We start from the raw sequence: 22,534 nt of genomic DNA, 5'->3' as shown, positions 1-22,534 counted from the left end.
ATGCAGTAATAATATTAATGCATCTTAGATATAATTCAAGATTGTATTCAAACTAAAAGAAATGTTCATGAATTGCAAAATGTTATTTGCGTTTATTTACAACCGTTGCATCGGTTTAAACTTGAAAAGTAAAACAAAAACATACACCACAGACACATTTAAAGGTACATTCTATGACATTTGAAGTTCAAGTTCAGAGACACTAGAGGTTTGAGTCTTATTTTATGCTCCTTTGCATTAAGAGCATTTAGAAGGTTTGGCATCAGGAACTTGTATCTGATTATATTACATCCTCTTGTCAACAGTCGAGATGATGATCCATCTATCTGCACGCATATGTGCCAACTACCTGTTGTGTCTAATGACCATAGTGGTTGGAAAATGTTGGTCTCTTTTACTGATTTAAATAAAGGAATCATCCTTCTTGTGAGTAAGAAGTATCCAAGTAATGAAGATAAACATCCACATGTAAATTGTCAAAAAGCTTCTGTTAAAAAATCAGAAGAAAACAATGGTAGATTGAGTGCAGAGCAGAGTGTGTGTCTGTTATTGTGTGTGTGAGAAATATTGACCAGCGAGTTTAAAATGATTTATTATGATACATCAAAATAGTAACTGAAACAAGTGACATTTTAAAGAGAGCCAGTCCCCTTAGTGACAAATCTTGACAGTATCCTTATTTACCCCAATAAAACAAAACTGTACACAGGAAAAATCAAATATCTGTGGTGAAACTTTCTAAAAACCCAGATAAAAGTGGTTCACTAAAACCTTTAAGACTCCATCTCGTCTCCGTGAGAATCTTGAGAGTGCAATGTTCATTATTTCAACTAAAAACTAAATATCATACATATCTACAAAATCTGACAATAAATGTCTACATTACAAATATTATTCACATTCTTTAAGCGGTACCGACCCTAAACTTGTCTTGAAGGGTCTCGTTTTTTAAATTAAGAACTTGTGGTTTAAAATTCAAATGACTTCATCGCATGTACATTATAAATATTGAAATCCATTTCAACCATTAAATATATAAACAAGTACATTCTGTGACGGCTCGGCAAGGCCTGGAGCCACAGACAGTCAGTTCCCTTTTAAAGCTTGGCTCAGCTGGACACTTTGTACATTTACATTTTTGTTTTCTACAGAGTGGAAAAAACCAAGTGTTGTGCTCAAAGACGCTCGGCCTGCTCACGCACACACATGTGCACAAACACACACACGTGCACACACATACACGGTGTGCTGGTGGTTGTGGGTGTGAGTCTCAGAAACGTTCACCACTGTGAGAAACTTAATCCACCAAATCTTTTCACATCCCACAACTCACCTAAACAGAACCGTTTCTGAGCAGGCCGTCGGCGTCAATGGTCTAAACGCTACGGATTGAAGACACTGAGGTTTTCACAGCTGGTGTTGCAGCACTCGTCTGTCCCTCCACATGGCTTTCAGTTCGTTGAGGAGCAAGGGAGTGATGAACACAATGCTGCCCCCTGTCTGGAACGTAGAAACAAAAGACGTCACAAATGGGTTCTGAAGCAGCAGAATGGAATTCAGCCATCGTTCATTAGATAGTTGTGTCTGCCAACAACTACAAACTGCGCCTGTTTCAGCCAACTGTCAAAATGTCCTTTGTGGATGAAGCCTGTTTAAATTTTAGGAGATCATCTTACCATGACGACGAAGAAGTAGAACACATACATCCAGCCCAGCTTGCTCTCGATCAGGGACACCAGGTACTAGAAGGTGAAGGAGATACAGACTGAACATCGTTATGTGGATAAGACTATGATTGAAACCAGAGCTGTGTATCTGAAAGCAAAGCTAAAATTGTTGCATATTTCTCAGAGTTGATATTAATTCAGTAAAGCCACCAGAAACGTCTTTAACACTATTTGGTCAGTGATTACTAATCAAAAAGTTAAAAATATTTACTTACACTGAATTGGCAATGGCCAATGCTTTTCAGAAGAGAGTTGTAACACACTTTTTACATCCAATGCTTAGATTTTCTCACTGTAATGAATTTTAATTAACTTAATTTATCTTGCACTTTATATTGCGTTCACAGGAATAGGATGAATGTACGGACGAACAATGCTAATACATAACACCTCCGGCCACCGGCTGGTGCGGAGGCTTAAAATTTTTTAAATAACAAGTTTAAAAGACACTTAGGATTCTTAAGTAAAATCATCTGAAGTGTCCTTGTGGTACATCCTGTATTTGTGATTACCTGTCCCCCTGCAGCTCCCATACTTCCAGTTCCATCCACTATACCAGTAACAGTAGCCAGAGCCTGCTGACTGCCCCTCAGAGCCTCCTGTCTCCCCAGGTCAGCAGAAATGGCCGAGCTGATGATGTTGGATGGGCCGCCGATGAAGAAGCCGGTTAGGGCCAACAGCGCTGCGTTTATCACCTGGTCGTTAGGTGAACCTGAGAGGAGAGAGAGTCGGAATTGTAAACTGGGAACCAGGATATATTATATATGCTTAAGCCTTGAGTGCAGATCTCATGAAAAGTATAATGTGTTGAACTTGTGCATGTGTTGAATTATGAAAAAAAGGCATAAAAAAAGTTGCAGTAAGGATTAATTTCCATGCTGTTTTTTAAATTTTGATCAGTCATACCCTGTGTCTCCAAAGAGTGCGTATGATTTACATATTAAATATGTGCGTACTCACTGCTGTATCCCACCAGGGCTCCCATTGCCACTGCCAGGCTCAACGCCAACACCGGGGCTCTCTTACCCATGCAGTCAGAGATCAGACCCTGAACTGTTCCTCCTGACACACAGAGACAAGGAGATATCGCTGCAGATTAATTGTCTTTTTCCATCTATTAATCCTCTGTTCATTTTGGCTCATATTTCCAGCTTATATGTGAGCCTTTCTGCTTTAAAGCTCAAAACAGAAAAGCTCTGCCCTCAAATCTATTAAATACATGAATTCAGTTTTTGTTCTTTAAAACCAAAAATTAAATGGTATATGTTCAAAGTATTCAAGGAAAGGATGATAACTAGAATTGGCTGTCTGCCACTTACCGATGATTCCTCCGACATCGTACCACACAGACAAGCGGTCGGCCTCGGCCTCCTTCCAGCCGTAATTGCTGCTCAGGTAGAAAGGGAGCCAGAAGAAGAAGGAGTAGTTGACCAGCTTCAGACACGCATAAGACAACGAATACTGCAGTTCAAACAGAAACAGAGTCAACATGGAGTCAAACTTGTGGATAGTTTCTTGTAAATCAATAAGTCTTGACTTGTCAGGCTTACAGGTAAAACTCCCGGTAGACAGAAGGCCTGGAAGAAGCCAACAGGTTGAAGGGACTCTTCTTGGGGCTCATCCAGCTGCTGAGCCGGCTGGTGTCGTGCGCCATAGATCTCCACCTCATCCTCCTCATCGCTCATCAGAGGCTTGTGGCTGTCAGTGTCCGTCTCCACCGGGCTGAGGCCAGTCTCGGATTCCATACATAAACCTGACACACACACAGAAACACATAGTCAAGCTGTGGAGAGTGGCTAAACTCAGTAAAGACTTGAGGTTATGATAAACACAGATCTTTCTATATTAGAAGGTGCAGTTTTTCCAGTGTAACTGTGACACAAATTTAAACTGGATTCAGTGGGAAAAACTTCAATTAAAAGTAAACTGACGCTACTTTCCGACATTTTCCAAAAGAAATTTGTGAAAATGTGGAATAATAAGCCACATTTAGATAATGTTGAGATGCGTCTATACACACATTTACTAACACATTGCTTGCAGTTCTTACCGACTTCTTTTGGGGAGGTCAGAAGGCCGAAGAACACAACCACACCGCCAGCAAACTGCACCACTGACGTCACCAGGAAGGCGTACTGCACACAGCCACACACACCACATCATGTTAGCTGCTCAGAATATGATGCTAAAAAGTCACAGTAAAGTGTTTATGTGTGTGTGCATGTATTACCTCGTATCCATACTTGAGCACACTAGAAGCTAAGAAAGCCCCCAGGATGTTGCCTACAGAGGCACAAGCACTCCACAGACCAAACACAAAGCCTCGCCTGGAGAACAAGACCATGAGGTTCAATTATTTAAAGTTATGAATATTATAAAACCATTTAGATACCATCTCTTGAAAAGCACTTAAAATACAAAATGTACTATATTTTATAAAATTAAACTTCAAGATTCGAGAACTTTACTTTAAGAAATTGGGAAAAGTTAAAAATATCTAATTGTCCCTATATGTCCCTTATAAAGATTTAAAAATGTAAAAATACAATATGTAAAAATAAGAAACTACTAAAAATCTGAAAAAAAACTTCAATAAACACAAGACGAGGTAACAAGGGTGCAATGCTAAATCAAAAATAGCTCAGTGACTTCCTACTATTTCTGTATTCAGCATATTATGTTTGCAGGTTCTTTGACTACGGAAAACTGAGCCTAAATGGCGTCTGTGTTTTGGCAGCAGCACCAATAAATGGACGTCTTTGTGCAAGTGTGGGTGTCTGAGTGCGGGTGTGTGTCATAAAGCTCTTTGGTAAATATCTCTCGCTGGACAGATGCCGGTAATCGGTTTTCCAAACAGAGAAATGTCACGCACCCCGTCTTGCCGAACCAGTTGCCCATGACGGCCACCACACACGGCCAGACGGCCGACTGCAGCAGCCCGTTCAGGATCCACAGGCCACAGTACAGGTAGATGTTGTAGATGTGGAGCCATTCTGTCAGAGTGCCGAACACAAACCCCTGCAAACACAGGAACAAACAGAGTTATAATAAAACAAACACAGAGGGTTAAATCTTCATCAGACTGACTTCTGTTCTAAAATCAATATTTCACTCACAGGAAGATGAATTATAGAGACTATCACTTCTTAATGTGCATAATCTTTTTGGGAAAAGAAAATCACCATTTCCACATTTGTTTACTTTACAAGACCCTATTTATTTAGACTAAGACTAGTTTTAAGATGCATATCATCAGTTTGAGGCTTTTTTCTTTTTTTAACAGTGTGACAGGATAATATAACACATAATAAAACCTTTTGTGTGTGTACTTACCACTGCAGCAGAGCCACACAGGCCGAAGCAGAGCACATAGCGAAGGTTTACTCTGTCTCCAATCACACCGCTCAAATACAGACCCTGTGTGGACAGGAAGGAAAAATACACAATTTAAAGAAAAAAGACGACTACAGGTCAGGATTGTTTAATCATGTCACAGGAATGTTCCTTGACGTTATCTATTTCACTGTCACAATACAATGTTCCACACTCACCACGGCGTATGAAAAGAGAAAGATGGAGTCCAGGGCTCCCAGGAAGAGAGTGGCCTGCTTTTCATCTGCAAACAGACGATTGTCCTCCCATGTCTGGGACAGAAAATACAGTGAGTTATATGCATTATATCAAGTGACCAATAGAGGTCACGATTTAAATAGGACTGTCAACAGTGTCACAATGGTGAAAGTGAAAAGCTTTTACTGCAAAATTAATAATGAACTGAATACCAGGTAAAATAAATATCTCAATCTTGGTAACCGGTCTCAGTGGCAATGTTTGCCAAAAACACTAAGGTCCTTCTCACAGGATAATTCAAGCTGATCATCTTATATGAGCCAAAATAAATATTTAACCTGTGGTGGGAATATTTTATTTAGGCTGCAGATAATTATTAAGACAGGATTAGAGCTCTGATAGTTACTGTTCACCGTAACATCTTGTTTTAAGTTTGTATTTCGTCGCCACAAAACGTATTTTGACCCCTGGATCACTTTGAATGCATCACAGTAAAGAGCCTGCTTAGCATCTTAGTGGGAGTTTTTCAAAGACGTCGCTACACAGCTTTTCATCTTGTTTTCATCGAACCAGGTCAGCATCTAAACTATGTGTTGGTGAAATATTGTTCTATGTTGAACTGCAAGCTGCTCTGTTCGGTGCTCTGTACCTCGCCAGGGGAGAAAGTTGACCCATTGACATTCTGGATGGACGGTGTCCACTGGGCAGAGATGCTCACTTTCACATTGCTGAATGTCTTCCGTGATGCATGCAGCAACACATAGCTGCAGAGACATAAATGCATGTTAGTCAGAAACTAAAAAGCTAAATCTATTTGATAGATTTAACTAAATGTATCCCTGTAGCAGGAGGTCAAATGTCACATTTCAGGAAGGGAAAGCAGAGATTTAATTATTCCTGTACATTAATCAAGTGTTGAGTTATTAAGTGATAATGGTTGAGAAAAATGGCTGATGTTTTACACAGTAATACCACAATATACTACTACCACTACCAATAGTCCTTCAAAAATTATTGATAGATGTCTTCGGACAAGGTTATATAAATAATATTCAGTAGTTTAATTTGGAGACATTTAAATTCCAAAGTTGCAGCACTTTGATTCTATAACCGGGAACACTGAATTGTTGTCCAACATTATATAAGAAGTGGGAAATGGGGGAAAAAACACAATGCAAACAAAGCGTCTCTGGTGAGTTCACTGTTTGCTCCAAACTTCTAGACGGTACGTTGCACTGTTCCTGATAAGGTGAGTCATGACTATGGTGACTTGGCCACAGACGTATGAGATCACAACCAGTGATTAATGATTAACTACAGTATAAATATATATATACGAGTGGGGCATAATAAAGAAGCACAAGTTTGAAGTTTACCAGACGGTCATAAACATGATACATGCTCTGCTCTGTTCCACATCTCTGCACGTTCTCCTTTTCAAAACAACATGCAGGGTTTGATAAAAGGTTTTGTCCAACCAGATAATCTTCACTTAAGAAAATGTGTATCTGTATTTTCTTACAATATTTCAAGTATTTTTAATGTTCTTTTCTTATAAAAAGAACTTCTCACAACCACAAAATAATAAATGTCATACTTTCTAACATTCAGCCTGTTAACTGCAGCCATACGGAATGTTAGAAATCAATATACACCCTTAATACTATGTTGAGAATGTCTGATTCGAGTTAACCTTGCACCCCCAAAGACCTTTCACCTAAATTGACAGCTCACATCCAGTGTTTCTGCGCTAGCTACAGTGCATTCAAATGTTCCTTTCCATGTTGCATGTATCTCCACTCTCGTAACAGCTCAGCAGCGTATTGACAAGAAGTTTAAAAATTTACGTTTTAAAACTCCTGCAAATCTCTGTTGAAAATCTCCAATGATTCTTTCCTGTGAATAGTTAATAAAGCGGCAAGCAAATTAAAAGTAATCTAAAAAACTAGATGCAAACACATTGACCAAAAAGTCCAGCTCCACGGTGGGCTGCGAGGCGAACAAGAAACGAAAATGCCAACAAAATAACAAATGGCTAAATTTCCATTTCATGATGCCATGGTGAAAATGTTCTCCCAGTCAAGATAGATAAAGTGCAGCAATGAATCCTGCTCACTGTGTTCATGATGAGCCATTTTTGCAAAGATCATAAGTTACATAGCTTTTCTTCATGCAATAAAACATATTTCTGTAATTTTTTCCCATGACAGTGAAGTTTATTTCTCGCTGCTTTTGTGTTTCTGGGGTTTTTCTGCTTTACATGCCTCACAATTTGCCACGCAAACAATGACGTCCCACTGGTCACTGATGAGCTCAACAACCATGTCCTCACTGGGATTCCCGTTACCCCGAGGACATGACTCATATCACCACTGGTAAAAACAGTTCAACAGCTTCAACTTCAGCAAAATCTTACAACCAGGACACAGGATGGGTCGGGATTACCTAAAGAAGGTGAGGAGGAAGGCAACCAGGTGATGATTGGTGTACTGTGACAGGTAGCCACAGCACAAGGGAGGCATCACAGGGGGCGGCTGGAGGGAGGAAGAGGAGGTGGAGGACGAGAAAGGAGGTGGAGTTGGTGGAGGTCTTCAGGGGGGAACAGCGACAGGATAAGGGGAAGGGGCAGCTACAGTCCCACTAGGCCAGCTGGGACAAGGACATCACTAGAACAACAACAAAGCTGTGCCTGCAGAGGGAGGAAACCAGGGTTAAGTCAGTTATCTGTTTATCATTGAGAACTCTATTCAACATCAATGGACAACTTTCAGTATTCCATCAAAAATCCCAGCTGTTTCGTGCAATTTCCATTTGTATAAATAGTTCACAAAAACTTGCAATGACCACATATTCATTTTACATTTACCTGCATTTACATTTAAGAACCTCCATGCCCTAAGATGTAAAAGGCGAACATTAATAGACTTGTCTTGACTGAACACTGAGTTGCGCACGACCTGCCTCAGGTATCAATGGCCCTAGTGTGACGTCTACAGCCTCTGATTCCTCCTCCCCACCAACGCGTTCGGCTTCAGCTGCTGAGTTTACCCAGGACTCAAGTAACCAGGAAGTCAAGATGCATCAACTCGTCTTCTGAACAAATAGTTACACTGTGTGTATCTGGAAGTTGTGAATAACCTGATCCTCTATCCACTTCCTTTCTTTTCCTCAAGTTGAATAAACCTTGCAGCGTTTAAAGGATATACATTATACCAGAAAAACTGGCTTGTGTACCACATTATCCAAGAAAATGTATTTCACGTGGATCGCCTTCACTTTCAGTAGCATGAACCTTTTTGGTACAAGCCATGACACAAATGAGAAATAGATGGATTCACTGGCATAGAACAGGCAATTACTTGTACACCTGACAGGGTGTGGCTGCTTCTTAAAATAAACCACTGTGGACACTGTGTCTATATACTGGGACTGGCTTTGTTTAGAATGGCCAGGAGCCAAAGACACACTGAGGATAACGTCTCTGGCCTCATTTCTATTACCTTGATAAATCCTTTCTGCGACATAACCCATAAAAAGGCTGCTCAATGCCAAACAACGTGAACCGTATATTATTCTGTGTTTGATCATCTACTAGGACAAAAGGGACAAATCTGAAAGTAGCTGATTCCCTTTTTTAACAAGTTTCCAATCAGGGATATATGCTGTTGTTAATGCAATAATACTTCTTGCAGAAGGATTTGCATTGAAACTGGGCTTCATCTACAGTCCCATACATAATCACAGTCACAGGTGGATTTTAACGCTTCATCTCATCCATCCATTCCTTCAGCAGCAACCTCTAAGTAACACACCCACTAATAACAATCAGAACATTTATTTGCATTTAGCATGTGTTTGGTGGCAAGTTACAAACATGCAGATGCATAAACTGGGATCACTGTGGGCACCAGTTTACACTGAAAGCGAAGATGGGAGCAGGACGTGCTGTTCAAAGGACGATATCAATTTCCTGCACATTACACAACACATGAGATCTGGTTCGTGTCCCTCGTTTAATCGACACTGTTCAGCTTGAGGAGGTGTTGTTTTGTTGCAGTGACGTAGATGTGAGCGCCATGTTTTTATTTCTCCACACAATAGCCACATCACATGCTTAAAGGGACAATCGGCCGGTTTCGGTACCAACCCCCCCACACCCCATCTCTTCCTGACTGAGTGACAAGGCTCATCACGATATGTGGGGACCGTTTTTGTTAGTTCCGGGTTTATCAAAGCGAAAGCACAGAGTATCACTCCGCGGACAGACAGGCGACAGTTACAACTTTAGACTCCTGTGATTGAATCAAGCAAAACAACGTGGTTTCTTACGTGTTCAGCTCGGCTTGTCCCTCAGTAGCTGGTTCCTCCGTGCAGCTGCTCCCTGTGTTTACTGTGGACTCTAGTGTCACGGATGTCCCCGGCACTGCTGCAGAGCACTGCGGCGCACTGCTGCCACCAGCAGGCCTGGGGTGGAGTTACACGTGTAAACACAGGGGTGGGCTGAGGGAGAAACAGCTGCTGAGCTCTCACCTGTCACTGACTTGTGTCGTGGACCCAACTTGTCATTGGCTGCAGGCAGATTCCAACAGAGTTTAACATGTGTAACCGCCAAAAATCAGTCTATTAAAGAGTCCAAGTTCAATGCCTGACACTGCAACAGGGACCCAGCACTGCCTGCTTGAATACTGGTAAGCCTGTTTTAATAATGTATTGTCCGTTTGTAAGTAGTATCTATAAGTGTGTAAAAACTATATATATACGGGGTGATTGTGCATCATTCAAAAGATAAAAGTAATACGTTTAAGAGCAGAAGAAGCATATGATTCTATGTCATTTAAAATCAAAGACTGTAAAGGATAGAATACCAAATATACCATCAATGAAAGCAGGTGAAAGTTAGTTAGTATAGAAAAATAAATATCGGGAAAAATATGTACTAATATATATGTATATAAATCAAAAATGTACATATGCAATACAAAATAGATTAAATATAAACATTTACAATGCAGTTTATATTGGATATTCTTGTGACAATAAATACATAAAAACTTTAATAAAAAAAAAAAAATCTCACCTGAAGTCAAACAAAGTACTGTATGTCATATAGGCTTTTTGTTTCTACTGATTTTAAAATCAATGATCTGGAAATTTGAATGTATTGTGTAATAGTTACCTCTTATGTCATCTGTGTTGAAGCAGAAAACACATGAATATTTTAGATCCCTCTTGACATTTCTTATTAAATTGCAGTTTCCAAATTTCACTGGAAGCTTTTTATTGAGTTCGGTAGAGCAGCTGCATGACCAACTGTAGCTCCGCAGCAGCTGTGACGTGAGTTCCCGCGAACTTCAGATTCCCTGGAACAGAAATGTTGATCATCATTCATAATGATCATTCATGATGACGTGTGTCCTGTATGTCACTATATATGAAAGATTATGGATTTGAAGTGGTCTCAGTCAGTATTAAGTGTCAAACATTCAGTCTATGTAGCAAGTTCATAATAATGTCAGTGTCAGAGACTTAAAGAGAGAAAGAGAGAGAGAGAGAGAGAGAGAGAGAGACAGAGAGAGACAGAGAGAGGGGGAGAGAGGGGGAGGGAAGGAAGGAAGGGGGTAGTCATATTCAAGCTGTGTGGAGGCGAGAGAGTGAATGAAAGTCAAAGACTGGAGACGAGTGGATGTACAGCTGCTTGATTTGAGACTCCTGTCTCTATTTATCTGACAACTGAAGGATACAATTAAATAAGAGGATTTATTGTAGATTGTTTATTCTGGACACACACAACTGACACTGGAGCTTATTCCAATGGATACTGTAACAGCAGCATCTTTGGCAAAATGCTGCCATGTCACGAATGAACACATGGAACCTTTACGACAGAATGAGGTAAGAGACACAATATTTGTTGTATGTAATGTAGATCATGTGATGAGAAAGGGTGTTCAATACAAGGCTGCTGTCTCGTTTATTCATCGATTTGTTTTGTACTCAAACTGGTTTTGTGCAGAGTAAAAAGAAACACAAAGTCATGTGATTTATTTTAAATCTGAAGATCAGATTGTTTTATGTACTCATGAGACCTTACGGTTAAAGGGATGGAAAGGCCAAAGTGTGGAGAGAGGAAGGATCCACAACATACATGCTCATCCATTAGGCATGATGGATGTGGCGTAATGTCTGTGTCTGTATCACAAATTTTCAGACGTCTACAGAAACATGTTGTTTTTCAGATACTCCAGGAACATAATGGATCACAACGCCGCTCCCTTGATCCTTGTTTTTCTCACTTTCTGTTGTGTTCTGTTTCTCTAGGCAATAAAACGGGTGATGCCTGCAGGTCACAGGCTAGATGCGCTTGTAGCAAACACAGAGTGACTGTTACTTAGTTAATGAAAAAAGTGCTATAGCTTAAGTTGATCCATACTTTTAGATGTAAGAAACTCTCTCTTGTTTCATGTTCATATATTAATCTTTAACCATTTCAGTGCGCACGCACGAAAAAGAAGAATCAATCAATTCTGTATTTTGGCTGAGATGATTTTTCCTCTGTCACTTTTCAACTAAAAATAAAATGTTTGCATGATTTACTAATTCCACAGCTCAGGATCCAGTCCCCATCACTTAAGTATCTGAATGCCTTGTTTCCCAGCTAATCAGCGATCCTGCTGTAAAGGCTGCCTGCACATTTCCTTGGAAAACATGTCAGCTAAACAAATGATGACACAAGTTCCAGATCTGGGAAAAAACCAAGCGCTATCTTAGAGGCCACTGAACTTTGAAACATTTGCCTTGGCAACGTGAAAATATGAGAGTCGGGATGAGGAGAACAGAGCATTTCTGCTGCTGTGAGGGTCAAAGGTCGTTGGTCAGCCTGTGTAGAGGAGGCAGCAGAATACACTGAAGAAAAGAAAGCAGGAAGACGATGGTCACAATCACTAACAGTTTACCTAATGACTGTTGAAATGTTGGTTTGTGTGATTAACTGCTCACAGGAGATGCTGTCATGTTTTTCCCTTGAGTCTACCCAGCTGGCCCCTGAACACTGAACATTACCAGATGAGATAGAATGGTGGTAGTCTCACCATGGACCCTAATCTCATATTGATCTATAATGTAGACATGTGGTGGTATAGATACTGTAAACTGCAGTTTAAAAATGATCCTTGTGATATTTCAAAACCAGACATGACTCTGTCACTCCTTAAGGAAAAAGTTAGTAGATTTGTTGGTAGTAGGTCTGGTGGGTTGGTTGGTTGGAAGGTTGATTGGTGAGTTGCCTTGTTATAAGTTGGGTTTGGCGATTTGTTGGTGTGTTGGTTTACCAGCAGGATTATGCAAAAAACACTGAAAGGATTTCCTCTTTCTTTAACCTTGCGTGATAGGTCTTGATAAAAATAATAATCAGAAATACAGTACATGCATTTAGTGGACTGATATCTATGAGTGTGTTAATTTGATGAGGATTTCCTTTTTAATTTTAAGTCAAATTAATCCCAAATCCAATTTTATATAGTCCAAGGATTTTTAGTTTCATTGGGAAAAGCCTGACAGTAATTATAAACTGGAGCCAAGCCAGACAGGATGTCAATAATCACATCCAAACTCCGAATGCCTCGCGAAACAAAACTGAGAAATGAGTGACGTTGGTGACTGAAGATGCTTCTGTCGTTCCTCTCTTTCAGGTGCTCAGTCATCATGGAGGCTTCTGAGAGAATGAGAACAAAGCAAGACTGCATCTACTCCACTGTCAACAGGTTTGTATCAGGGCAGTCGTTATACCTCACAACCCCCCTCCTGAGCCTGAGATATAAGACACAGGGTTTATGTTGCCCTTTACTCCTCACGTCCATTAATGAAAAGTCAGGAAAGGTCTCTCAACTCAGGGCTTCCCATTTCCTCCAGTTTATTTATTAAAACATAACAGTTTGATGAAATGGGCCCTGGGCCAAGTATGTGTTTATTTAGCGAGGCTGATGAGAAGAAGATGCTCGGTCATAGGCTTGTCCTCTGGCATTTACTCTCAGGAGGAATTTTCCCACTGTCGCCAGAAAAAGACAGAATGTCCCCGAAGTGGCAGCAACAGTGACCGTACTGGGAAGTTAAGGATACTCTCGAAGCAGCCGGCTGCGCAGCCGTATGTTAGCACACATGTGGTTTACTGAGGAATTATTTTGAAGTTTTTAATTCTGGTGTATCCCCACAGCACAGAAGCTATTTAATATCTGTTCGTATACAAAAGTGCATATCAATTTAAAATAAGCTCGTATTCATACTATGTCATACTGTGTCAGAAGCTGGAGCTTTTTCAGCCATTACCTTTGGTTAAAGTTGTTTATGTATTACTTTTAGCTAATGACCTACAATGGTTATCCTTTAATTTTAGCTATTTCAACTATTGATTCATTATTTTAACCTAAAAGTAAAATACAGTTGTTTGTTTATCTTGTAGTTTTAGCTTTATCCATTTATTTTATTATTATCTAGTATATATATATGATAATCTATACTGTTTATTTAACTGAGCATGTAATCCTGGCTGGCTATTAACTTGCTCACCTCTCTGCATTACTAGTGTAATTTGACAATGTTCTTGAAAATAAAACGTTGATGTTAATTTATAACTTAGTAGAGCTCAGTCTAAGTGTTTTTTCTCTGTGCGTTTAGGCTAAAGAAGGGCGACCTCAGTGGTAGAGGGGGTTTCCATATTGCTTCAGTTGAAAACAAGGGATCTGGGCAAAGAAGAGAGGTTCCGCCGAAACTTCCCTTCACGACATTGGACAACCTGATCAACCAGAGGGAAGAATCACCCATGATGGCTCACAGGAGGCCACACTTTGATGCTCATGGCACTGAGAACACTCTCCTGCTAGGCAACAAGCTCCCCAGATCCAATGGAGGCAAGATAAAGGACAAGATTTCTCTGTGGGAGGGTAAGGAACCCACTCACTCACCCATTACCTCAGATTCTTCGGGCCAGTGCACTACCTTGAAAGGGACAGAATCCCAGACAAAAAGCCAAAATAAGACTACTGATGAGCAGAGTGGAGGCAGTTACAGGAGAGTGGCTCAGATGGGGAAGGAAAATCTTGGGGAAGAGACTGTAGAAAAACTGGGGGATTCAAGGCCTTGTTCACCCGTTGAAACTGGAAAACAGCTGAGAGGGACACTCAATATCAGAAATCCCTATGAAACCCAACGAGAGGCGGACTGTAAAAGAGTGGTTCAAAACAGAAACCAAGTTCGCGAGAAAGAGAACGTAGAAAAGCTTGCAGATTCAAGGCCGTGTTCGCCTACGGTGGTGATGCAGCAGGCGGGAACATTAAGGAAGAGCAGTGACAAGAGAGCGGCAGAACAAACCAGCCAAGAGAAGAGAGCGGTGTTCACTCTTTTTAAAAAGCTGGAGGCTCTAGGGGACCACCACGGGAAAACACCTCCGGAGCTTGGAAACTACTTCAGCCCGCCGAGTAAGGACAAAGAGGTGGAGGTGAGAAAGAAGGAATCTGAAGCTGTGAGTCAGAGTGGAAAGGGGAAGCAGCCCCAGGAGAATGTGTACACAGAACCAGGAGAGCTCCCTACTAACCCCGTCCCCAAACCCAGACGGACCTTCCAGCATCCAGCTGCCATCCCCATGGGGAAGAGTCAGAGGCAAGGCAGTGGGCTAAGGAACCTCCCTCCGCTGCCCTCCATCTCCACAAGATCCTTTTCAAAACTTCCCTCTGGTGTCCCCGGGAGACCCAGGGGTGAGAGAGTCAAAGACAACGTCAACAGGTAGAGACGGGTCAGAAAAGTCAATTCTTTGCGGATGTCCTGACCAGAGCTAAAGTAATGTATAATATAATGATGTTCATCATCCTGGAGTCATCATATAATGTTTTGTACATTCTGTTCACTGCGACAGGAAATCCTTTGAGTTTGAAGACCTTGCAGGGTCGACTGGGCCGCTCTTCCCTCGTACACTATCTCAGGATCATCACTACGAAGACATCCAGGGTCAGACACATCACTTATCCTCCACCGATTTCCTTTTTTAGAATCTGTGCCAAGCAAAATATGAAGGTATGAAGAAGGTATGTCAGCGAGGAAGTAGCTAAAAAATATGGGAACTTTGCAAAGGTACTGTTTTTATTTAATTACTTAAATGGTTAAGTAATCGGAGGTATTCCCACACATATTCTCTTTGGTGAAGGTAACTAGAACTGGTTGGGTAGTTGCTGCGTAATCCTGCCAACAGTCAGACGAACAGCAATAAACCTTAACCTACTTTGTGGAGGAAATATTTGGACAAAAGTTAAAAGCATGAATTACACATTTCACTTCTGCTCTCTCCACAGATTCGCCCAAGGAGAACCCATACGAGGACATAGAGTTGGAGAGTCAGTGCTCCCAGCAGTCTTTGCCCTCCTCCCCTGGTGCTGATACAACCAAGGTCCCTGCAGTAAAAGCTACAGACAACACTTCAACACTTTATAACATTTAAAAGATTAAAAACTCGTTGTTTCATTCGCAGACGTCACGGCCGGGCTTCTTCAGGCAGAACTCGGGCAGGAGCTTTAAGCTGCTGGAACTGCGGCGGGGCCACCAGCAGACACAAGGTGCCAGAAGTGGCGGCATTTCATCTCCACCCCGGCTCAGCCCTCCCTCCACCCCCACGGGTCCAGAACCCACCTCGTGGCTGCCGGGCGATCCATACAGCCGCACCTGCCACAGGATACCAACGGTCTGTATGTGTTCCAGTGTAAGGCCAGCACGCCTAGATCACAGACATGAAGAAATTATTTGTTTTTGATCAAACTGACCCTTTTTCACAATATCTCAGATCACAGATCATTTTTTTACTTTACAGGTGCCAGAGCTGCCAAATCCTTTCACTGAGTCTGAGTTTTTTTTCCCTACAGCTTGTTCTGAGGATCAACAGCATCTTTGAAGCTCGAATCGGAAAGAAACATCTGAGAAGGATCTACCACTATGCTGAGACGGCCTCAGGAAGAGGTGATGTCGTTAAATGCTTCCTAACTTGAGATTGTAATGTATTAATGTGGATTTTTTCCTTTAAATAATTTGACTTGTCTTTACAGTAACAGATGAAAACAGTGACTCTGAGAGTGAAGTTGAAGAACGAGCTAAAGGTAGTGTCCATTGCCACAGCTGTCTGACCTCAAACACCACTTTCATCTTTTTCTTTAATTATTTTAGTTTGACATATTTAACTACACTGTCATCTTTCCTCCTCTCGTCCAGCTCACCGCCAGCGCCAGCGCCTTGTGTCCGTTCAGTCCATACTGAGCCGGCCGAGCCAGACCCAGGTCCACTACAATGGCACCAGCAGCCGGAGCAGCTCTCTGGACAAGGAGCTCCACCAGCGGAAGCTCTTTGAGTATTTCCTGGTTGTGTCGCTGCAGAAGGCGAAGGCCGGTGTCCACTATCTGCCGGAGGTCACGCAGCAGTTCCCCCCTAAGGTCAGGAGCAGAGGACGCATTGTTTTTGTGTGGAGTAAATGTCTCTAAATAGATATTAGGGTCTTGCATACACAGGCAAATCCAATAACTGAGCTCAAGTCCAATTGACAAGTTCTGGTTAAGCTTAAATTGCTAGAATAAGTAAAAGGAGATTCATCCATCAATCCATCCATCCATCTGATATCTATACAATTTATCCTTTGAGGGTTGCTGGGGGGGAGCTGCATGGAGCCAATCCCAGCTGACATTGGGTTAGAGGCCAGGTACACCTTGGACAGGTTGCCAGTGTATCACAGGTTCAACACACAGAGACAAACCACCATTTACACACAGCTATTCAATTTAGTCCATTTATTTAATTTAAGTCAATTTAAATTCTCCAATTAACCAAACCCCAGTCTTGTGGCTGTGGGAGGAAGCCGTAGCACCTGGAGAAAGCCTACACAGACACAATGAGAGCATGCAAACTCCACCTAGAAAGACGCTGAGCAAACCTGGAGTCCAACTGGGAACCTTCTTGGAGATGCAGATGCAAAATGTATCCCTCCACCAAGGGCCAACAGTCTCCTTAACTTCAATCAAACTGCACTTATGCACACTCATTCATATCTGTTGCCTAAGATCCATGAATTGTTATCTGGGAAATTTTGAGAATACATCAACAAACGTCACGACTCACAATGTCCCTGATTTGGATCCTTCACTGACCCATCCTGCATCCTTCCACAAAGTCCCGTGGCAAGCCATTATGTTGTTTTTGTATAATCTTGCTAACACCAAGACTAACAAACCAACAAACAAACTGACAGGGGTGGAAACATAACCGGGCGGAAGTAATTACAATTAATCTAAATTAAGACTTTTTATTAGTCCCCCAGTGGGAGGATTTAGCTTAAAGAGCCGCAAAGTTCCAACAGTAAAATACAAACTCAGTAAAGGTAATAAGTAAAAAATACAACATAAACACAAGGAACTTTAAAAACTAGTAATATGTACAACGTAAACAATTAGATATACAAAGTGTAGCAGTATTGCACATGTTGTAGATTGAAATTTCACATTTCTACATTAGTGAGATATAAAATGATGATAAAAGTTATTAAAAATGTATGACAGTTTGGTTTTCTGTTGTGCTTCAGTTGGAGCGAAGCTTCAAGTTCATGAGGGAGACAGAGGATCAGCTGAGGATCATTCCTCAGTTCTGCTTCCCTGATGCTAAAGACTGGGAGTCGGTGGAGAGCTACCCAAGGTGAGAATATAAAATGTATCCAATTGTCGTAGTGTAGTTTTAGATACTCTACTAGATGCTCTACATTCATTAATGTAACTTTAATTACCTCTCGAAAACTTGCACAAGACTGTCAAAGTGAGTTTTTGATTGAAAAGTCAGTTTAGAATGTGCACAAAAATAATAACTGTATTTTTCAAAATATGAATCCTGTTTATTTGTGTGTTTGCTGCGTCCCCCACAGTGAGATGTTCTCCTTTGTTTTGACTGGAGAGGACGGGACCAGAAGGTTCGGATACTGCCGGCGTTTACTGGTAAATAGGAATGAACAGAATAAATAAGTGTCACTGCTGTACTGGACAGGAAGTGGCCAAATACCACGGTGACGGCTGAGTAAATAAGCGTGCCAAAATAGTCTACGTGCCTGTGGGAAAAAAATGAAAGAGTCCATGTTAGAGTCTGGGAGGAAGTGTGTGAGTCTGGGAAAGTGTATATGTGTATTTCTATACATCTTCTGATGTATTTGACTGTGTTTTTTAAATTATTTGGGGGGTCAGAAATAAACTGAAGAGGAAAGAAGTATATAATCTTCCGGTCATGTGAAAAGCTTGCCTTTCCAATTTGGTTATATTCACAATGATGAGATTATTAGTATATCCTAAGGGGGCAGAATAAAATATGCTTTGCACCTATGAAATCATTTTCTTACCTGAAACTGAAATGATCAACTAACTGAATAAAGATATTGAGGTTTTCCAAAACTAAATTTTGTCTATACTCCTCAGCCCAGTGGAAAAGGCAAACGTCTACCAGAAGTCTATTGTATTGTCAGTCACCTCGGCTGTTTCAACCTGTTCTCCAAGGTAAATCTCTCACACTGGTGCCCTACTTCATTAAATCATTTGATAGTTTTAAGTAAATGCTACAAGATATTGTTGTAAATAAGAAGGGTAAATGAAGTACATACGTTTGAATATCTATTAACTTAATGAGTTAATATCAGCAACCAGTAAATGTGTCTTCTTAAATTTAGAGATGATCATTTAAGAGCATTATTCATTCTATTGTGATGAGTGAGAACGTGACATTCAAGATCCAGAAAGAAATCACTCCACAAAAAGTTCCCAACACATCAAAAGTCCCCAAAAGCAAAGTCTCCTCAAAGGGTCCAAATGACCCTGTGTGTTTGTGTGTGTGTGTAGGTGCTGGATGAGGTGGAGAGGCGAAGGGCTCTGTCTCCAGCCTTAGTGCAGCCCTTCATGAGAGCTATCATGGAGGCCCAGTTTCCTGCTCCGGGCAGAACCATCACTGTCAAAACGTTCCTGCCTGGCTCCGGCACTGAGGTGAGGGACGCTGTGAGCACCAAGATATTATGTGGAAACTATTATTTGTCTTCTCTGCGATAATATACAGTAACTTTATAGCTAATATTTATCGCTAATAAAGACAGAGGTGAGACTTGGGCGTGTTATCACTCTTCTGTCCTCCCTGAATTATTCAAATCTAAAATAAGATAGTAACTTTTGTTAATGTTTTATCTGATATCTTTTTAATCCAATGCTATTTCCCAGGTGATGGAGCTCTGTCGACCCTCTGACTCCCGCCTAGAGCATGTCAACTTTGAGTGTCTCTTCTCCTGTTTGAGTCTGCGGCTGCTCCTGCGAGTGTTCGGCTCTCTGCTGCTGGAGCGACGGGTCATCTTCACTGCTGACAAACTCAGGTCGGTCTGATGTATCCCCTTAATGTCTGTATGCGTCCCCTATCTCTTATAAAGCAAAATGCTGTGCTGAAAATTAGTCTCCCAGTGTTTACATGATTATGAAGACAGAAGTGATGATGTTTCATTATGAAGTTAGAGGTAGTGTGGGTGGTCTATAGCTCCTCATATCTAAATAAATATAAGGCAGTCCCAGTTTTATTCAGGGACCATGCCAGAGAGATATTTTGAGGCCTGCAGGCTGCTGGTTGCTGTTGTTGTGCTGGGGCCAGTTTGTTTGTGCTGCAGGAGAAAAGCCAGTGAGAGCCAGAGAGTGTGGTCACATGAGCAGAGGACAGGAATGCAAAGTCTCAGTGACGTTAAAAGAAAGAAGAATGTACCCTCCTCGCTTCCCTCAGTGGGTAATGGACCTTGAGGGAATAATCTGCATCATTGGATCATACTGCCCTCATGTGGCGAGAATGAAGTCATTTTTGCATCTGTTGCTTTCTCTTTTCTCCTTTCCCAGCTCTGCTTTCAATCGTATATGGAAAAAGTGTTTCGAAGTGGGTGTAAACATGCAAATCCACTGGCTATTTGTCTATAATCTAATAAAACCTCATATTCCTCCTCTGTTTCTCCTCTATCTCCTCCTTGCAGCACTCTCTCCCAGTGCTGCCATGCTGTGGTGGCCCTGCTGTACCCCTTCGTGTGGCAGCACACTTACATCCCCGTGCTGCCCTCTGCCATGCTCGACATCGTGTGCACCCCGACCCCGTTCATCGTGGGCCTGTTGTCCAGCTCGCTGCCCCAGCTCGCTGACCTGCCCCTGGAGGAGGTCAGAAAGGAAATGCTTCTTAGAAATTGAAGTTATCTGAAGGTGTAAATAGATTTGTCACATCAACAGACTGATTTCTTTTGAAATACAATGACTTATATTTCTTGTGCACAGGTTCTGGTTGTGGATCTAGGAAACAGTCGGTTCCTCAGACAGGTAGGCTGCATGCAGTGACTCCTGTTTGGTTGGTGTTTATGGCTCTGCATGATTATTATGGATGTGGAAAAAGTTCAAATGATAAAATATCATCTTGTCCTTTTCCTTATAGTTGGACGATGAGGACTCCATCTTGCCCTCCAAGCTTCAATCAGCGCTGGAGAACGTTCTCGAGAGGAGAAGGGATCTCGCCAATGAGAGAGCAGACGCACCGGGTGGTAAGACATAACAAGACATCACTACAACAAACCACCCCTTTATTTCTTGCATCTTTGCAGCAACACCGATGAATATGTGGTTCAACTTCCTCTTTTCAGACTCTGAACAGCTCAGCACGGTTGTATCTGAGGCCTTTGTCCGTTTTTTCGTGGAGCTAGTTGGCCACTACCCGCTCTTCCTCACTGGTGAACGGGAGGACGGCTACTCCTCCTCGTCCTCCTCCCCGGTCCCCTGTTCCTTCCAGCGGGAGGGCTTTCGTAAAGCGATCTCCTCCAAGACCGTGCGTCGCTTCCTGGAGGTTTTCATGGAGACCCAGATGTTTGGCTGGTTCATCCAGGAGAGGGAGCTCCACAGGCAGGCTCTGAGAGGTACAGAGGTGCAGCGGCAAGGTCACGTTCAAACCCAAACGCTGGTGAGGTGACACAGAGGCTCATAATTCCTTCTCCTTTCTCAGGACTGTTTGAAGTGAGGTTGCAGGAGTATCTGGACTCCATCAAAGAGAATGAACATCGGCGGGTGAACAGGTTTCTCAAAGGCTTGGGTAAGGATCTCTCTGAGCTATCCACAGAGTTTGTTCTGTGCAATTGACCATAAGCTCTCTAACCTTAAACCTTTGGATTCTTTCCCTTTGTTCCAGGAAACAAAATGAAATTTCTTTCCAAGAAATAATGCAACTTTAACAACAAAAAGCACTGAAGCACTGAAAGAAGAAAAAAGGACTGCAGATAAGCACCTCCTCATTTTCATCCCATCTTCATCTTCCTTATATATTTAGTGAGACAGAGGGTTTCGCTCTAGGACTCAACAGAAAGTGTCTGTTGTGTTTCTACCAAAGGAAAATACTGCTGTATTTCATTTCAAGGAAGGAACATGGGACTGCAGACAGACGGGAATATTTCCTGTTTATGTTTCCTGGCCGATTCCTTTTTATATGATACTCCTCAGACATTCATGAATCAATCAAATAACATGGTGTAAAATATATCTAAAAAAACATTGCAGATGATTTATTAAAGGGTAAAAGTTTGTGTATAAATCATATTGAGTCCAGGTGCTTCTATACAGGGCATTGTTTGTCAAGCATTGAAGTTTATATGCTACACAGTATGTTAGTCACCCTGTAATTTGACTTGACTTGACAGTTCATTTTGTTTTCTGAATCCACCAGGGGGCAGTAGTATATTTTTTTCTAGTTACATGATCTTGATGATAATGACACGAACCTGCTTTTTAATGCTTTTCATTTTCTTTTAGTCATAACAGTGACAACACCACTAAAACTTTGACACTAAAGTAAATAAATTTCATTGAAGCTCTGAGTTTTTTGTAAGCGTTGTCATGTTTTTTCCACGTCTCATTAGTTGCTTTGCTGGTTTATATAGTTTGGATGACTTTTTTGTGAACTTCTCTTTTCCCACCGTCCTCCAGTTTGCAGATTATGAGCCATGAGATCACATTTGGGTAAATACACAGTGTATCCAATAACAGTTTGACAATATGAGTTTGGTTACAACGCTGGAAAATCCTGAGAGGCAAATAAAAAGCCAAGGAAATTGTGTTCACTCAGCGTTTGTGTGCCAGTTTTACACAGTGAGCAATCCGCAAACAACCTTGTTTCTAACCATTCGCTGCTGTGTT

The 22,534-nt window shown here is 41.5% G+C and overlaps 2 protein-coding genes across 3 annotated transcripts; one reads left to right on the top strand and one right to left on the bottom strand.

Annotated features, from left to right (window-relative positions):
* Positions 1 to 77: 77 nt before the first annotated feature.
* On the bottom strand, positions 78 to 9,689 carry slc37a3 (solute carrier family 37 member 3). The gene is made up of 14 exons (XM_061068606.1): positions 9,627 to 9,689; positions 7,743 to 7,986; positions 5,947 to 6,061; positions 5,279 to 5,371; positions 5,061 to 5,144; positions 4,600 to 4,745; positions 3,958 to 4,054; positions 3,778 to 3,862; positions 3,278 to 3,480; positions 3,047 to 3,188; positions 2,688 to 2,789; positions 2,240 to 2,439; positions 1,677 to 1,742; positions 78 to 1,500 (listed from the first exon to the last, which is right to left on the bottom strand). The coding sequence occupies exons 2-14, from the start codon at positions 7,817 to 7,819 to the stop codon at positions 1,408 to 1,410; spliced, it is 1,503 nt and encodes a 500-aa protein (XP_060924589.1). The 5' UTR covers positions 7,820 to 7,986; positions 9,627 to 9,689; the 3' UTR covers positions 78 to 1,407.
* Positions 9,690 to 9,945: 256 nt separating this feature from the next.
* LOC133001243 (DENN domain-containing protein 2A-like) lies at positions 9,946 to 22,215 on the top strand. Of its 2 annotated transcripts, none has more exons than XM_061070776.1 (20): positions 9,946 to 9,985; positions 12,986 to 13,057; positions 13,968 to 15,071; positions 15,202 to 15,293; positions 15,635 to 15,729; positions 15,811 to 16,020; positions 16,199 to 16,292; positions 16,379 to 16,429; positions 16,542 to 16,759; positions 17,899 to 18,008; positions 18,232 to 18,301; positions 18,773 to 18,850; positions 19,190 to 19,330; positions 19,559 to 19,707; positions 20,344 to 20,521; positions 20,636 to 20,677; positions 20,790 to 20,895; positions 20,995 to 21,264; positions 21,351 to 21,437; positions 21,534 to 22,215. In XM_061070776.1, the coding sequence occupies exons 2-20, from the start codon at positions 12,999 to 13,001 to the stop codon at positions 21,563 to 21,565; spliced, it is 3,186 nt and encodes a 1,061-aa protein (XP_060926759.1). In that variant the 5' UTR covers positions 9,946 to 9,985; positions 12,986 to 12,998; the 3' UTR covers positions 21,566 to 22,215. The 2 variants fall into 2 exon arrangements, with proteins under 2 accessions (XP_060926759.1, XP_060926753.1); XM_061070770.1 differs by lacking the exon at positions 9,946 to 9,985 and adding an exon at positions 10,968 to 11,189.
* The last annotated feature ends 319 nt before the right edge of the window (positions 22,216 to 22,534 follow it).

The sequence above is a fragment of the Limanda limanda genome, chromosome 1 (genome assembly GCF_963576545.1).
Source record: "Limanda limanda chromosome 1, fLimLim1.1, whole genome shotgun sequence".
Lineage (NCBI taxonomy): Eukaryota > Metazoa > Chordata > Actinopteri > Pleuronectiformes > Pleuronectidae > Limanda > Limanda limanda.
The sequence above is the reverse complement of the archived record's forward strand: the minus strand, read 5'-3'. Positions and strand labels throughout refer to the sequence as shown.